Below are 19,497 nucleotides of genomic sequence, written 5' to 3'. Positions count from 1 at the left end.
CCAGAAAGTTGCCCTTTTAGTTACTTTCTGGAAAACACTCTACATTTGTGCTCCATCCAGCTCTGTGACGCAGTTTTTCTGCTTCATAGCAATAACAGGCCAGCCTCCCACTCTCCCAAGCCTTTTCTGCTTTCTAGTTATCAGGGGGTTTCCAGGCCTTATGGCCTTATTATAGTTTGTTAAAATATGTCTAAATTTATGTATGAGTTATCATCTCCCTCCCGAATTTCTTTTCTAATTATAACAGCCACTAGGGAACTTTTATTTTCAACTTGGCTAATTAGGAGATTTCATGCCAGGGATGGTGGCCAATAATCAGATACCTCTCAGTAGAATTTATACTAGTTTGACATTGGTTACAGGTTTGAACTTCAGTATCAACAAATCTGCATGGAATTATAAATATTTATGCTACAGCCTTTGTATATTTGTTTGTAAAAACTCTAGTCTCTACATTTTTAGATATCCAGTTCTCTAAAATGCTCTCTATTTAATAGGGTCATGTTAAATATTGTTTGCATAGCACTCTTCATATCACATTCCACTGTTATTTTTTCTTCATCCTTGAAAGAAAAGTGAGAAAATAGATACAGCACAAGGACAAAATTTAGAATAGAGAGAAAGAAAAAGAGGAAACAGAGAGAAGAGGGGAGAGAGGAGAAGGGAGAGGAAAAGGAGGAGAATAAATTCCCCATAACAGCATCTTGTGTCACAAAAACTGAGTCAAAGGCAAAAAATATATATATTTTTGAAACTCCTATTTACTACTTTCCATAATGAAGGATCAGGTAAAAAAAAAAAAAAAAGGTGGGGGGAAAGTCCAACAAAGAAAATAAGACATTTGCTGAGAAATAGTGTTATTTATTGTAGTGCATTAGTTATTTGATGGTGTGCAAATGAAGGAAGCTGTGTCCCTTTTCTTATTTTTTTAATTTGTCTTATTTTTACTGGAAAATTAGGGCTCTCATATTTTTAAAAATATCAACCTATTAGTTTCATCCAAGATTCAGAAGGAAATCTTACAGGTACGAAGACAGAATTCCTTTAAAGTCATGTACCTAGCAATTTAACTCATGGTACTGTGACCCCAAAACCAATTTCTGATAAAGCAAGGTTTTGCAGAGCTGAGTCCTCAGGGGGCTAAGTCTGGACAGCCCTCCTTGGTTGATAGAGACAGTAAACAGATTGTATGATAGGGGCCGGTAATTTCCAACAGACACTTAATAACTGAGTCTAGAAGGAAAAAGCTTCAGCTCTGCACTTTTGGCAGAAAACTTTACTTTTTCTTTTTCCTTTTTTTTTTTTTTTACATTTTAAAACTATTTTCAGTTCATATGTTTTCCAGACCCACTCTTCCAGAAGCAAGGGCACCATCCCCTGCCTGAGTCTCTCGGCACTCCACATGTGATTTCGCAGGCAGCCAGCCAGATGAACATTTAATTCGAAAATGAAGCCTTAAATTTGGCAGTGTGAAGGGGAAAGCACATCTGAGCACAAATGCCTGGAGAGGGGCAAGGTAACCAGATGAGGCGAGGGGTGAAAGCCATTTGTCAGCCAGGAAACTCACAAAGTGCTGCTGGGAGGGAAAGGTCTGCTGCAGACCCCAGCATGCCCTGCTCTGCCCTCAGGGTCTAGAGCTGCCCAGATTCCCACAGTTTTTTCTGTCTAATGTGCTACAATGTGAGGGAAGCTATCGATAAAACAGTAAGCCTGCTTCAGGCACTGTCCTACACTGTGCTGTTTCAGAAATGAAGCTCATTAGGTGAGGTGGAGAACATAACTCTCTTCCTTGCTTTAAATTTCAGATATTGTCCCATGCGTGTTAAGGCATGGCATACCAAATGACTCCTAGTAACACAGAATACTAGGATTAAAAATGGGTTTGGTATCCAAGGACCTCGTATATATTCAAGTGGCAATTATAGCAATGATGCACATTAAAAGTGCAGTATATGGACACCTCCCCTTGTCCTTATATTAATTACAGGGTAGAAGGGGGGGTATTCTGCTTTTGCCTTGAAAATGAAATATTTAACTTACTTAAATGCATTTTGCTTTCTCAACATATAATATTGAGGATCGACTGCATGCTGTACGGTATTCAGGTGGTAATAGAAATAGATCCTCTCAGTCTCAAGTAGTTCACATGAATATTAAGAATAGACAGACAAGTCTTCTCCTCCCCACAACTACCCTGACCTCTCTCCATTGGTTTCTCCCAATGAAGCAGAACAAGATTTTCCAAAGACAGAATTTTCCATGTATTCCCTTTTGTTGTTAGGGGAAAGACTCGAACTCTGAATGTGGCCTCCAAAGTCTTGCAGGATCCGACCTCTCATTGTGTTCCCAGCCCCATCTCACTCGGCTCTTCTCTTGGACTTCCTCACTGGGCTGCGACCATTCCACCATTCCGTCCCTCATAATAAGCATTCTCCATCCTTCCCCAGGGCCTTTGTGATATACTGTGCCCTCTGTCTGGAATTCTTCCCATCTCACTGCTCCCTTCTTCATCATCTTTACCAAGTTAACTTCTAGTCATCATTAAGTTCTCAGCTGAAAATTTACTGCCTCTTTAAAGAACCCTTTCCTATTCTGCCTCACGTCACCACACGCTGCCTATCCCTTACCCTGCCACCCCACAAACCTTGCTTTAGAACCATATTCTTTTCCTTTGCTGCATTTGCCTGGGATTGTAATCATACTCTACCTAGAATGACTATTTTATTAAATCTACACCACCACCACCACTGGACAGTAAGCCCCAAGATTGCATAATCAAGTCTGTTTGGGTTTGCCTGAATTTCTAGCACTTAACACAATGTCTGGGATACCATAAGCACTCAATAAAGACCGAAAAGTACACGAAATATAAGAGGACTATTAGGACACCATGTGCTAGATAATAGAGATGAGCACAGGATTTGGGGAGTATTGGGTCAGGCCATTAACTCTGGTAGCCTCCTGCTCTGACTTGCCTCCTGATGCTTTTTGCTACACTTTCTTCCATCTGGAATACAAAAGCCTCACTGATGAAAGCTCCTACGGTTGAATTTCATCTTCTGTCCCTAACCCATTATGTGACTTACTGTCTTCTATCTGATGTTCCTCTTCTACCACATCCTAATCACATTGTCATATCTACCTTTATAAGTCCAACCTCCCATGTTATGTTAAATCTTTCTTTTCTGTAGTCATTGGCTTCCCTTCTTTGGCTCCTCACCATATGACAAAGCTGAAGAGGATCACAGAATCAGTATTTAAGGGCTGAGAAGGACCTTGAAATATCTAGCCTACTGGTACTCAAACTTCAATGTACCTGTGCTTTTTAAACACACAATCCTGAGTCCCAGATCCAGAAATCTTTATTCAAGTCTGGGAAAGGAACCACAAGTCTACAGGTAGGGTGATTCAGACCTAGGAAGTCCTCCAGTCCCATGTAGAGAAGCACTATTCAGTGTAATGTTATTCATGGAGGCCCCTCAAGGGATGCCACAAGGGGGAAGCAGGTGCGGAGGGCATCTGCTCTGTGCCTCTATTCCAGTTTCATCCTGAGCAGCAATATTTGTACCTATTTTATATACTGAACTTCCATATATGATTTCATTTAGAAAGGCTTCTGCTAGCCAGTGCTATATGGCACACTTGTAATCCCAGCAGCTGGGGAGGCTGAGGCAGGAGGATTGAGAGTTCAAAGCCAGCCTCGGCAATTTAGTGAGGCCCTGAGCAACTCAGCAAGACCCTGTCTCTAAATAAAATATATAAAGGACTGGGGATGTGGCTTAGTGATTAAGCACCCTAGGTTCGATCTTTAAAAAAAAAAAGAAAGAAAGAAAAGAAAAGAAAACTCAGTGCCACAGTCAATCAGTTACAGACCCCAGGACCAGGCCCCAGCCTCCTGACATAGGGCTGGTGGGCTCCCTACAACACCCTACTGCCTCGTAGGGTAGAAAGACAACAGGGAAACAGGGATTTTGTGTTTCATCCAACTGTCTTATGATGAGTGGCTTATATATGAAGAGGGCACTTGTGGCTGGCCATATTTCACCAGAGCACATAATTGGAGAGATGGGAGGGGTGGGAGAAAAGGGATTTACACTTGCTCATCTACCCATATTTCTTATCAGGCATGTTCTTAGCCTCCCCCTGAAACAAACCTGTGAAGAGCCAATCATCTTTTATGGTCTGGCCCCTTTCCTAGTTTTCCCCCACTCTCCCTGCCCCACATATCCAACCCCCGCCCCACCATTCAATTAGCTCTTCCCCAGTTGATTTTTGCTGAGGGCCTAGTCTTTCAAGGTTATTCTGAGATAATGATACTCCTGCCACTGGCCTCTCAAAACTTGTGTTAAGATCCCCTGTGTGTGTGCACCTAGAGAACCTCATGCTTCTTTTTATCATGCCACCTGTTACTGTAAAATTATAGTCAGTGAATTTGTCTAGCTCTTTCCCTAGACTCCAGGGACTTGGTCCCTATATCCCTAGTCCATAACAAGCATAGGGGCTGGTACAGAAAAGTGTTACAGAAAATGTGAATTGAATGAACAGACAGATGAGTGGTGAGCATGAATCCCTGCCAATATGCTCAGTGTCCCTATAAAACTTGTACTGCACATCCCTGATGAAGCACTAGCACATGTTGATAGATGCACAGAGCAAATCAGATGATCTGATGAAAAGCATGCCCTATTGCCAACATAGCCCCTTAAATCTCCACTGCTGCTCATGTGCTCTCCTCCCTGAGTCCTCTCTAAATCTCATTTTCATTTTCAATACATAGCTTTTCTTTTTCCCCTACAAATCCCAATACTGTAAATGTTAAGCTAATTTAAAATTCAATAGGTAGGGCTGAGGATATGGCCCAGTGGTAGAGAGCTTTCCTAACATGCATGAGGCCCTGGGTTTGATTCCTGGTATTAAAAAATAAAAAAACAGAATCTTATGGTTTAGAGCTGGGATTCAGCTCAGTGATAAAGTGCTTGCCAAGCATGTGCAAAACGCTGGGTTCAATTCCCAGTACCACCCCCCAAGAAAAAAATCCAATAGGTATTTATTGTAAAGAAATGTTCACTTATTTTCCAAAGATTACAGAAAACATACTTTATTACACCATATGTTCTCAATATAAAAATACTATCAACTTTCTTCACATCTTCAAAGTCTCTTCTTTCTCCATTATTTAGAGTTCATCTCATTCTTTCTGCAATGTCCAGCATCACTCTCAATTATATTTTCCTTATCTTCAGTATACAACTTTGCTGCCAGAATTTGTCTTTCTATATGTTGCTGACAATGTCACTGTCACAGCCCCAATAGTTCCCAAGTTCTTTAGATCTAATTTAGAGATCATTACTCTTACTTTCTGCTATCTGCCAAATCCTTTCTTTTCCCTTCATGGCACATCCAATCCTTGCCAAATACCGAAAAGTAGAATTAGAACACTTCCTAACATGGAATGAGAAAACAGATTTTAGTTTTTGAGACTACTGTTTAATTTAAAAGTGGTCCAGTGTTCCTCTGAGTTACAGATTCAAAGCACCATTCTTGACCAGCTTCCCAAATCCTACACCAAGGTTCTCTAACACCTGGCATTGTTTTGTCTACAAAGCCTGAATACTGACAAGAACTTCTGAAAATCACACTTTCTTAATGAGATGAGACTTTTTTTTTTGATACCTTACGTGTGAATAAAACAATGAAATATTAGAGTGTCCTGGCAATTCCAGAAATAAAGCTAATCACGTTCATTTATATATGATAGTTTTATATTTGGGGAAGAAATTATGTCTTCTTTAACTCTGTAGTCCCAACATAGAACAATCTGCCTGGCACACAGCAGGCACTTAATAAATGTCTGTGAAGTGAAAGAATAAACAAACATAGAACTTGTTAAGGGAAAACTAAAAACAAGTGCGTATTAGTTTCCTAGGACCACTGTAACAGATTACTACAGAGTATGCAAATTCAAACAGCAAAACTATATCCTCTTGCGGTTCTGGAGGTGAGAAGTCTAAAATCAAGATGCTCAGAAGGCTGCAGTCCCTTGGAAGGCTCTGGAGGGAGACCTGTTCCATTCCTCTCTCCTACTTTCTGGGAGCCTCAGGCATTCCTCCGAATAGGGCTATGTAACTTCAGTATCTACCTCTTTCTTCATATTACCTTCTTTTCCGTGTCTCTTCTTCTCTTCCTTTCTCTTATAAAGACATTTGTATTTGGGTCTAAGACCCACCTTACTCCAGGATCATCTTATCTCAAAATCTTAATTATATCTTTTCTTTTCCAAATAAAGTCACATTCACAAATTCCATTGGATGTATCCTTGGGGACAGAGAGGGGAAGAGACATTCAACTACAGCAGTAGGCTATGGAATAATTCTCAATTATTTTTAAAACAAATTTTATATGGAGGAGTAGAAGAGAAAAAGAAAAAATGGAGGAGGAGGGGGCAATATAATATGTCCACAAATTAATTATAGTTAATTTATAGATCTAGATAATGAAATCAAGAATAACTTCTATATTCTACTTAAATTCTTTCAATCTTTTAATTTTTTTAAATGTTTTACCCACTACAGACAGATCATATGCAAATTTAAAATACGGAAGAAATCACCCCACTGAGATCACCTCAGGAAACCTAAAGCAAAATATTCCTGTTGTGTTTTCTATGAGAAAAAAAAATCAATGGGGGATAAATAGTTAATCAAATGCTGCTAAAACATTGGTTGGGTATAAACAACCTTTGAGCTATGAGTGAAACTAAATCTATTCATAATAGTATTATAAGCTCTTTTAGCTTTCAGGTTTGAAGACTTTTTTAAGATCTTAACTTTTCAAAGTTAAAGTTCTAACATCTCCAAGGCCTCTGTAGTATGCCACTGGAATTATAGGAATGTGCCACTGAGCCCACCAGGAATCAAGTTTTAAAATACATCACGTATCTGGTGATGTATTTTTACAAAGGTGATATACTTTTAACGTGCTCTGTCACCTAAGATAAGTGGGCCCTGGTTACATAAGAGTCTGCCATCTTGGTGAGTAGCAGCAATGGGTTCAGAGCTGAAGAAAACTCAAACTCCATTGAGTGATAAAAGTGAGATAAATATGAGGATCCCCAGATACTGAGAGAGAGGAGACCAGAGCCAACCACATTGAACACTGAATGGTGAAGGTAAGATTCAAAAGATCAGCAGCAGAAGAGGAGAACTTCTTGGGAAGAAAAACATGTGGATTCCACATTGTTTGGAAAGGGCTATGTGACGTGAACCTCCTCAATGACCTCCTCCACAAAATCTGCAGTCAACTCTACCTCACTCTCCAAGGTTGTTATGTGAGGAAGTTCTTTGAAGGAGTGTTAAGAGGACAAAAAAAGCAGCTAACATCTGTGTTGTAGAAACTGTAAAGATGATATTAGAAGATGCCACTGAAAACTCCACATGCAGAGGTCTGAAAGTGTTATAATTTCCTGTTATTTCAAGATTCATCTCATTTGGGGAAACAGTCACCATTTAGAAATTCAACCTTTAAAAATTGCATCCTTGCAACATAATAATTGATTACAACAGAAAATTGTTTATAACAATTTCACAGCTCTCATACAGAACTCAGCCCATTGGCAAATGGACCCTTCCATCTGCAAAGCTGATGAGCAGAAACTGCCCGAGAAATGATCAACACAAGACTTGAGAAACCAAAATTAGTTTTGTGAGAGTGAAACTATTTTTGAAACAGTTTTATTATGAGTTATCAGCATGAGTTAAAAATTAATTTCACTTTTGGTCTTTCACTGCATCCAAATAGCACTTGAAACTACTCCCGTTAGCTTGCTTTTGAACTCATTATTTAAGCCCATAAAAGTGATTTATTAGCATTGTTTTTAAAAAAGAAAAAAATCAAGCATTTTTCTCCTCTAATTTTACTTTCTAATCTGCAAGTCTCTTCATATAGATCCTAAATAGCTGTCCCCTGGACCCAATGGTGTGATCATAATGTAAAAATAATTTGGGCAGGCTGAGGATAAAAATAAATAAATAAGAAAAAGGAAAAAAAGGCAAAACGTCAGAGCACTGGTAATCTCCCTTGTGTTTAAGCACAGACGTCTCCATTCCAAATGCAAATCTGTAATTGAGATGAGATAACTCAACAGAGGGTGCATCAATTCTCCCATGAGATCAACAGTGTCTTACTCTCCTGCATTCAAGACACAGAAAGAATGTGCTTCAGCTGCATGTGCACTAAGTTCAATGGTCTTTGGTATTTTTTATTGCAGGTACAGATAAAATCAGAGCCTATCTGATAAGAATAATAATTCACTCTTGCCCAAGATTGACATTTTGTATAAAATCCAGCAGAAGGTAATGCCACATATGAAGACTACCCCACACCCCTCCCTGAGGAAGTTATTCCCAGGAATTCAGCAATAAATAATAGAACTCTTGACTATTGCTCCATGTGCGTCTAACCTGGCAAGATAAAGAAGCTTTCTTCATAGCTGTCCAAAGGATCTGCCAGTCATACTTTTGAAATACTGTCCAAATTTACCACAGAAACTCTACAGACCAGAACCAATATATATTCTTCACATATGAGTACTATATGGTTAGTAATTATAATGTAAAACTTATATTCAAACTGTTTCAAATTATTGATATTTGGGGGTTTATATGTGTCACTAATACATTTTTTTAAAGAGAGAGAGAGAGAGAGAGAATATATTTATTTTTTTTTTTTAGTTTTCGGCAGACACAACATCTGTGTTTGTATGTGGTGTTGAGGATCGAACCCGGGCCGCACGCATGCCAGACGAGCGCGCTACCACTTGAGCCACATCCCCAGCCCAACTAATACATTTTTTTAAAGCAGCACTTTTTTTTGCATCATGTGTAATGATTAAGAGAAGATAAACTTGGAACTTGTTGGTGTTCTGATAGTCATCCACCCAGGACACCCAAAACATAATTGAAATGAAACCTTCTAGGGTTTCAATATGCCCAACCTACTCTTTATCACACTTGAATCCTGATACACTTATGAAAACATGTCCGTGGACTGAACAAGGATGCTTCAGGTTTCTTTGCTTAGTAAAGAAATAGTGGGCTTATGTAAGTAACCCTTCTAGGTGATTTTGATACATATGTCACAAAGAAAAAGCTAAGACATAAATATGTCACAAACACCTAGGTCTTATGGAAAAGGGTAACTTCATCAATCTAGAAAGATGAATAAATTATATTTTAAAATTGAAAGCAGACTAAACATTCAAAAAACAGTTATGTGAATTATGAGACATATACCCAAAGGAATGTTATGCAGCCCTTTAAAATTATATATCTAAAAACAATATAAAAACATAGAAAAATTTTAATGATGTGAAGTAAAAACAGAATAAAAATATACATACATAATTATAAGAAATCTTGGCATAGACAAAAGACAGAAAGGAAATATAAGCAAATAGCAATGATAATAACTTTTGTATTCTAGAAGAGTAAATATTATTTTCTTACTTGGACTTTTTTCTTATTTTCCAAATTTCTTTTTTTTTGGGGGGGGGGTGTTTTGTTTAATTATTTTGTTGTTGTTGTTTTTAGATACACATAAGAGTAATGTGTATTTTGACATATTATACATACACAGAGTGCAACCCATTCTACTTTTATCTCATTCTTGTGGTTATACAGGATGTAGAGTTGCACTGGTTGTGTATTCATATATGAATATTGGAAAGTTATGTCTAATTCATTCTACTGTTTTTTCCTATTCCCATTCCTCCTCCCTTCCCTTCATTCCTCTTTGTCTAATCCAATGAACTTTTGTACTTTCTCTCCCTACCTCCCTTATTGTGGGTTAGCATCCACATATCAGAGAGAACAATCGCCTTTGGTTTTTTGGGACTGGCTTATTTCATTTAGCATGATAACAAAAAGGATGAATAAATAATTAATAATATATTATTAAATAAATAAATAATTTAAATAATTAAATAAAATATTTAAATAATTAAATAAAAAATAAATATATATCCATTTACCAGCAAAAGATGAATGGATAAAGAAAATGTGATATGCACACACACACACACACACATACACACACAATGGAACACTATTTTCCAACTTTCTCTTAATGAGTGTGTTCATTTTAATGGAAAAAAATAGATACTAAAGGAAAAAATGAAACAAATTTTAAATTCTCATATTCAATGGGAGTCATCACTCAATCAAAGTGGAAAAGTCAATTGGGCAAAGGGAAAAGTTGTTTCCCACTGAAATAATATATTTGGTTGCATAGTTTTTCAGCGTTTAGGAATATCATACTTGACTGGTGCAGAGACTATACTCGCAGTAGTCAAAGGAAGCTCTTATCTTTCTCCATAATGCACACAATTTCAAAACAAAAACAAAAACTGATGGGAACAGTTCTGTGAAGCTCGGGAGATTTGAGCAAAGTTTACCAACACTGAGGAAAGTTTAAAGTGGGATTTGTGTTCCACAAAGGGCTGGTGGTCAAGTGCAATTTGAAATCTATAGGGGTCAGGGAAACATCCTGACTAAGAGGAAGGTAATTGCACTGGAAAATCTGATCTCGGATTGTTCTAATGCAAGAGTGTACATTAAGAACTGTCAGGGAAACAAAAAAACCAAGAAAAAAGGATGCTGGCTCTATTTGTTAACAGTGACACAAACAGTGACTACCACAGATGCTGGCAGCCTGGAAGAATGAACACAGAATCCTGAGCTACATATAGGGAGGCCACGCTCCAAGCAGAGTTCATCGTCTTCTCTGTTCAGTTTCTTACTGCTCACTAAAGATAGAGTATAGAGCAACTCTGTTCAACAGAACTAGCCACAAATCTGTGGTTTAAAATATTCTAGTAACCACGCTCAAAACAGGTTAATAAAAAGAAAAGGTAAATTTCATCTTAATAATGTTACTTAATCCAATGTATACAAAATATTATAATTTCAAAGTGGAATTGATATAAAACAAATTATTTTTATTGATTTTAAAAAAAAATAAATGACAGTGGAATGCATTACAATTCTTATTACAATTTTTCATATCTCTGGTTGTATATAAAATATATTGACACCAATTAGTGTCTTCATACATGTACTTTGGATGATGATGTCCATCACATTCCACCATCCTTGCTAATCCCCTGCCCCCTCCCTTTCCCTCCCACCCCTCTTCCCTATCTAGAATTCATCTATTGCTCCCATGCTCCCCCTCCCTACCCCACTATGAGTCAGCCTCCTTATATCAGAGAAAACATTTAGCATATGTTTCTCTGGGATTGGCTAACTTCACTTAGCATTATCTTCTCTAACTCCATTTATTTAGCAGCAAATGCCATGATTTTATTCTCTTTTATTGCTGAGTAATATTCCATTGTGTATATATGCCACATTTTTTTAATCCATTCATTCACTGAAGGGCATCTAAGTTGGCTCCATAGTTTAGCTATTGTGAATTGTGCTGTTATAAACATTGATGTGGCTGTGTTCCTGTAGTATACTGTTTTTAAGTCTTTTGGGTTTAGACTGAGGAGAGGGATAGCTGGGTCAAATGCTCGTTCCATTCCCAGATTTCCAAGGAATCTCCATACTGTTTTCCATATTGGCTGCATCAATTTGCAGTCCCACCAACAATTTATGAGTGTACCTTTCTCCCACATCCTCACCAACACTTATCGTTGTTTTTCTTCATGATAGCTGCCATTCTGATTGAAATGAGATGATAGAGTAGTTTTGATTTGCATTTCTCTGATCACTAGAGATGGTGAACATTTTTTTCATATATTTGCTTATTGATTGTGTATCCTCTTCTGAGAAGTATCTGTTTAGTCCTTGGCCCATTTGTTGATTGGGTTATTTGTTTTTTTGGTGCTTAGCTTTTTGAGTTCTTTCTATACCCTAGCAATTAGTGCTCTGTCTGATGTATGAGGGGCAAAAATTTTCTCCCAGGATATAGGCTGTCTATTCACCTCACAGATTGTAAAACAAATTATTAATAAAATAGCTAAATTTTTTTACTAAGTCTTTAAAATTTGGCATACACAGTCTTTTTACTTGCAACACATCTCAGTTTGGACCATAAACATTCCAAGTTCTTGGACAGCAGAAGATCTGCACATCCTTTTCCATGTTTAATATCTACATGACTAGAAATTTTTATGGGATAGGGCAACAAAAATTGTAAGTCGCATAAATATGTACAAGTCAGTGAGTGATTCAGCATTCAGAACAGTAGATGTAATGGAGAAAGAAATAAAACACAAAAATGGGCAAAACTAAAATCTTGAATTTCTGAAGAAAAGAAAAACATGGCAAAATAATTGTTGATCGATCAAGTGTTTAACTAAAAATGTGAGTCCTTCCAAAAAAAATTACAAATATGCACTGCAGAATAATTCCTTTATAAGGATATTTATAATGTGACAAAATGATGCTTCCTATTTTAAAATAACTGAAATTCATTTCCTTGAGTGTCTTAAAATTAAAGAGATATAGGCTAGAGAAATCTATATGGGTAAAGAGGTGGGTTTGATTAGAGGTCCTTAAGCTGTCTGCACATTAGACTCCTCTTGGAAACTGAAAAACATTAGGCCTTCACCTCTAAGACCCTCAATTATTCCTACATGCAGCTAGAGCATAGATAGATACATACATACATAAATACATATAGACATAGTTGTTGTTGTTGTTGTTTAACTCTCCCAAGTTATTCTAACATGACTCCCAGATTAAGGAGTATGGTGCAGGTGACCTCTGCAGGAACTTTCAGGGTGCTTCTCACCAGCCACTTACCTGCCCTGTTGCTCCCACAGAGGCCAAAGACAGTTAGCATAACTTGAGAGTAAATGTTCTCTTGTAAAACAGTTACGTCTCTACTGATATTTATAGAGTCAGCCGGCAAATAGTATTTCATGGCCTACGGTTAAGGGTGTGTACTTCCTCTATAGCTGTCACATTTATTTCTACAATATGAAGCCACCTCTACTTAATTTTACAACTCAAGTCATCAAAAGATTTTATCAGTGCCTAATGCAACACCCATTTCTAAAGCAATTTCACATATTACAACAGTTTGTCAATGCAGAAGGTTGGTCCTAATATGAAAGAAATGAGTGACCATAAAAAAGTAAAATTTAAAAGGATGGTCAGAAGGGAAAGATTTCATTTATTTTCATGGATATTTTAAGACTCAGTTTTACAATGTTGTTCAGCACAGCAAGAATGAAGATGAATAATGCTTCTGGCACCAAAAGTAGATATACGTGTTTGTATACATGTGTATACTACATATAGATAAGCTACATGTATATTGTGTAATGATTTTATACTTATATAATTGTATACAAAGCCTTTGAAATAAAAAACAAATAGTGAAGACCTGGTCAGTTCACATTTACGCATTGCACCATGAGTGGATAGGAGAACTCTAATTTAGGGTCCTGTTTGCCATGGAACCCTAGACTAGTCATTTCCTTTCTGAGCCTTAGTCTCTCCATCTTTTAAAACGGGGGAACTATTGCCCATATCCTAGAGTTTTATGAGAGTTAAACAGAGAGCACTAGGCCCCCACACAATAAATATGTGTTGAATGTGAGTGTAGCCCCCACCTTCTTTGCTTCTAAGATAAAGGGCACCTGAAGCCCAGAGGAAAAGTTAATTGCCCAGTGTCACACAGCAATCACTTACATGGGCCCAGATCTTCTGACTGGTACTTTCAAACAACCCTTCCTCCTCAGGGACTTTCTCCCCAAAGCTGACTATATCTTTCCTTGCCCAAGACAAGCCAGTCTCTCCTGCACTAGCATGAAGACCTTGACTCTAAGACCTTCTGCCAAGAACACACAAAGGAAGCCACAAGTACCCAGCAGTGCCCAACCCAATGTGACACCCACTCCCAGCAATGCCTATCTCCCAGGGCCCCCAGACCCAAGTAATTTTACTTTTATTCTTGGACCATGACCCACAGGAGCCAAGGAGAGGTTCAAAACACTTTCTTAATATTTTCTATTAATATTGTCATGGGCTTAATTATGCGTTAACCACTGCATTCCTAGAAGCAGATCCTGATATGAGGATTCATGTGCAAGTGGCTAATTAAGACAGTACTAGGAGTAACTGATAAGGGATATGAGAAGCATCACAGAACAAAGGAAGCAGCAAAGCAAAGGTGTGACTTCTGGCAAGGCTCATCTTTTGTCTGGTCTGGAGGAGTGCTCAGGGGTGAAATTTAACCTCAGAGTTAGTCCAACTTGAGGTAAGGAAGCAACTCTTTCATACTCCTGTACCAGTTAATCTTTGGTTCCAAGAACCCAAGGGCAGTGTTCTGAAGAAGGTGGCAAGTACTAGTTCTGAGAGGTAATATACATAATTTCTGAGCCCAGAAGAACCAGGTAGAGCCACGAGCTCCAAAGAAAGACTGGAAGCTCTCTGCAACATCTCAGATCTGAGCCCATTTGATTTCCCCGGCACCTCCAAATCCAAAAAGTGAAATGCCAGTCTCCACAGCCTGAGCACATTCTGCTAAAACCATCATACCAGCCACCAGAATCGGTTAGTGATAGGTTTTAGCAAAATATCATAGAACATTCTCTGGCAGATTGCCCTCTCAGCAAGATGGCTACAGCTCGGTACCAAGATTCAACAGACACCCTGGTAGGCTCAAGTGACATAAACATGACCAAGAGGCAGGACCCCTGCCCTGGAGAATTTCAAGTAATCTTTCAAATGGAAATGTTTGTAAATGTAAGCATTTACACCAAATGCTTAAGATTATCCCATTCTTAATGATAAGTGAATCTCTCTTCAACTTCATAGAATCAGCAACAATACCTCCACAGAACATCAGGCCATACTGGTTTACAGACAGAACCTACCTCATAAGGAATTAAGGAAAGGATAAATGAAACCACAAGAAAGTAGCACTAATACTACTCCCAATAATGATGATAATGATAGCAAGTATGTGTAAGAAACACCTAGTCACCAAGCTTCTCAATATCTAAGTTACTGGATTAATCAATCCATGGCCTCCAGATAGAAGCCCCAATATCTTAACCAGGTATCACCACAAAATTTAACTTGAGAAGATAAAAAGACACATGAAGGCCACTAGTTCAAATTAATTATATCACTGTATATATTTTAACACCCTTTATATGAGATGATACAAAGTAATGAAACTGATTATCAAATGTTCCTTGGAGAATTAGTCATAACATCACTTGAGACAGTCAAGACATGCAATGCATACTGCTCAAAGCCACAGACCACATTAGCTTACAAAGAATCACCATGCCTTAAAGAAATAACAGGCCACGTGGAAATGCTGGCAACACACCAGACTCCAGGCAGAGCACGTTATAGTAGCTCAACCCTCACAACACCTCCATCCATGCATGGGACCCCATCATAACCCCACTTTATACAAAAAGAATCTGATGTTTATAGAGGTTAGGAACTTGCCCAAGACCACAGAAATATTCAGGAGAATGAAACCCATACTTCAGTCCCTCCAAGTGCAAAACGCATGCTTTTAACACCACACTATCGTGGCAACAATTCAAAACCTGCTAACACTGGAAATGAACCAGATGGTTCCAGCATCTTTATGGCTTATCCTTGTCACACCAGAATTATGCTTTCCAAAGCTTTGTCTCTACAACTCTGGTTTTAGAGTAAGATCATCTTTCTTCATTAAGTACCATTTTGTAAAACAAGACAATAAAAAAAAAACTATAGGAATCATTGCATTAATAGTATCAACCAACATATTAGTTACAGAAAGAGATTAATTACATTAATCTTACTATTTATTATCTCAGCTACCTAGCCTCTCTTGATAAGTCTATCACTTTGTGGAATCTTCTCTCACATGAGGTTAATTTGCTCTATTATTTTCTCTTTTAAAATTATATTCTTCACAATATCTAAATAATTCAAAAATCCTTGGCTGGTGTGATTTACTGTCAGATTATGAATTAAAAATACATTACAAATTTACTTTGCCACCTGTTACCATTAGCAAAAAGAGGGGACAGAGAGAAAGCAAATAAGAAACGATGGAAAGAAACTTTGAAATTTACTCTTGTCAAGTTTTCTGGAGATGTTTTCAGGGTTGTTGGTATATAGAGCATTTATGATTCTAGTACTGTTCCGCAAATATTTCTCCATTAATGGATAAATTTAAATGCAATGAAAAATTCATGATATAGTGGATAGTATATTCTAAATTCAACTCTCAAGGGAATACAACATCCTTATTGCTATCACTTGACACAGTAATGTGCCAGAAGTCTCTCTAGCAATCTTCCCCAGAAATTGCCAAATTCAAAAACTCAAATACTCATGAAGTCTACAAAACATGGCATGTATGCCACCTCTAAATAGTATTCTATCTAGAAATAAAAAGTGACAAAGATATGTCTGTGTCCCATAATAGAAAGCCACAGGAATTCAAAGCAAAAGTTGAGTGAATGGTACAAATACTGGTTGAATATGAAAAGAAGACATGAAGATGGAATGGAATTATATTTCAGCAGCTAATAAACTAAAGGAGGGAGGAAGCAAACATTTAATTAGAAAAGAAAGCCACCAGTTGTCAAGACCAGTTTTGGGGACACAGAAATCATAATAATAACCCAAAGAATGCATTTCTTACTTGCTGTCAATGATCACTTCAGACTGCCGATTGTTCACTTGGTTATCACTCTTGTGGCGGAACTGGAAAATCAAAGTATTCATGAGATAATATATTAAATCACACTTGGTCAACCCAAAGGGACAATGGAAATTTTTTGAGTGCATGTATCTGGACAATGTCTCCATCTGCCTAAGATGAACACAGTTATACTTACCTTGAACCCAGCTGCACATTCTAAATCTAAATCAACACTCAGCTCACTAAAACTCATTGTAGGCATCACCAGTGGAAGAAGTCTAGCCACATGCTCGACTCACAATTCCAATTCTCACACATTTTTAGTCACTTCTCAGAAGACAATGTGTTCTTTCCTCTGTCACATAGTACCAGAGAAAACCATACATTAATTTTGATGACTCCAACCAGGAATGGGGACTTCCATTTCTCTCACATATGTGCTCAATACTTTATTGGAACATCACTGATTCTGTTTTATGGATTTCTTTGAAGTCAAGAAATTACTTGTAACAACATGTATTTTTATTCTCCAGAAATTCTAATTGTTAACAGTGATCTTATGAAATAGCAAGCATTTAAAACAAAAAATCAGAATACAATACTTAACCACATTTGGTGTGAATTTATGTTTTATGCCCAAGAGATCACATTTCCAGTAATGTAAATATCTTATATTGCTTGAAAGAATCCATGTATTATAAGTTCCTCACTAGACTCAGAAATTAGTAGCCATTGAGATAAATGTTTCTACATGAACTTTCAAGATCATATTATTATATGTTAGTTATTACAAATTATTAGAGACAAGGGTAATAGACAATAGTGTAAATTGTAATAGACTAAAATAGAAACAAAGTTATTTCAGCATATTAGCTTACATACACATATGAACGGGGATAATTTTAGAAGACATGAAACTTTGATTTTATAGATTGTGATCATAAAGATAAGTCACTATTCTTTTTTTATTTTAAATGTTGTATCAATAGCGCAACATATAAAATGCTTCAACAAAACCTTTTCTTTTTAACATCATTCCAAAACCCATTGCAATCTTTCTATTATGCTATCCCTGATACATATAATTGCACGGTATTATACAGGTATAAGTTAATGGATATTACCAGTAAAAATAAGAAGACAAAGCTATTTAGCATTTTTAAGATTAAAATAATTTAAAATATTATAAACTTTTAGGAGTAAATTGAGCCCGCCCATTCACTGATGTGTAAACTTATTTCTACAAATAGAACACTAGAGATGGAAACATTTTTCTGAGTACATGGTTTAGTGGGGTTGCCCAACATCTTCTGTTTGCTCCTCCATATCTTTACCTTAAATTTTTCTATTCTGCCCTGTGCCAATGGGAAGCTGTCCCCTATGGTCTTTGTTTCTGGTTGCCCTTGGCCAATAGGTGGTACTGAAGATCAGAAAGCCAGAGAAGAGTAAAATGAGGGTATTTATTCCCCTGCTTCCTTCTAGTTGAGTTAGCAACGGCTATGTTCTCTACAGATAGCCCCAGATGCAGCAAACAGCCCCAGCTATAGCTCCAGGGCTGGTAATTGCTTCCTTCCTTTCTTCTTCAGGCCTAGTATTTACAATAGTAGGGTAGCCCATGTTGCTAGCCTAGGTGCTTTTCCTTGTAAATGACCCCTTCATTATTAAACTCTCCAGTCTTCCCCATTTCAGAGTGACAGCTCTCTCCTGCCAAGACAGAATATCTTACTGATGAAGATATTCAACTATTGCACTAGCATATTATCACAAAAAATAAAAGCACTTTCAAATATTAACTATAGTAAAATCAACGGGAGACTTCATGTTTAGTCATAGCTGTATGTAATCTGAAAATACTCCTCTAAATTGAATAGTTAGGCATCAAAGGCCAAATAGCTCACCACCTCCCCAAAATCTGAACAACCCACACTCTGGGCTTCGGGATGGAACTCCCACTTTTGCTCAGGCTTTGCAAAAGGGTTTTGGTATTGGAACAGATGGAGTCTAGAAGGATTAGATTTGGTCTTCTCAGGCCCAAGCTGACTCTTTTTGACGATTTCTACTCTAGAAATAAATACAAAGTCTTAGAGGGGATCTGCTCCAGGCAGGAAGGGAGCAGAGGACCAGCATTCATAGTGTACTCATGGTAAGCCCAGCTGTGTATCTGGTGCTCATTTTATCCTTCACCTCATTTTATCCTCCCAACAGTGCTTATGTCATTAGCTCCATCACTCAAAAAAGGGAAGGGTCAGAGGTCCACTTGCTGCTAGTCAATGGTATGGTAAGATGTCTTCCTCCATGTTTTTTCTACTCTACTATTTTTCTCTTTAATGAAGTGTGACTATAATGAATAAGACCTTTAAGGACATTATTTAGGAACTCATGCATCTAAATGAATATTATTTCTCTGAAAGGTCAGATAATAAGGAGCAACCATACACTTACTCCAAAGGTATCATTGACCAAATTCATCCTCAAATGTCGGAGTCACAATGTGCACCATGAAATTGTTTAGGCATTTTGAAACTTCTTGTATAATGAGCACAATATGTAAGAGTGTCTAATGCTTGCCAACTCTCAAAACTTAGACAAAGAATCTGATAAAGGATAAATAATACTTCATTGTGTGAATGCATGTTGTGTTCTAAATCCAGTTTGCTTTTCAACAAATAGGTGGTATTATCCTAAGCAAAATGCAAGCTCTCTATGAATTTTAGTTTCCTCATCTATAAAACAAAGGAGTGTGTCTAGATAGTGAAAGCCTCTTGCTTTTAAAGAGGCACAGCTTCTATGACACCAATATTAGCAGATAGCAAAACAAATAGAAAA

General features: G+C 37.5%; 1 protein-coding gene across 1 annotated transcript in view; it reads right to left on the bottom strand.

Moving 5' to 3' along the window:
- Atp8b4 (ATPase phospholipid transporting 8B4 (putative)) overlaps positions 1-19,497 on the bottom strand; it is a 242,420-nt gene that overhangs the window by 136,626 nt on the left and 86,297 nt on the right. Inside the window, exon 6 of the mRNA XM_048793164.1 lies at positions 16,672-16,733. Coding sequence (XP_048649121.1) covers positions 16,672-16,733 — 62 coding nt within the window. The remainder of the gene's footprint in view (positions 1-16,671; positions 16,734-19,497) is intronic.

The sequence above is a fragment of the Marmota marmota genome, unplaced genomic scaffold (assembly GCF_001458135.2).
Source record: "Marmota marmota marmota unplaced genomic scaffold, marMar, whole genome shotgun sequence".
NCBI classification, from domain to species: Eukaryota; Metazoa; Chordata; class Mammalia; order Rodentia; family Sciuridae; genus Marmota; species Marmota marmota.
The sequence above is the reverse complement of the archived record's forward strand: the minus strand, read 5'-3'. Positions and strand labels throughout refer to the sequence as shown.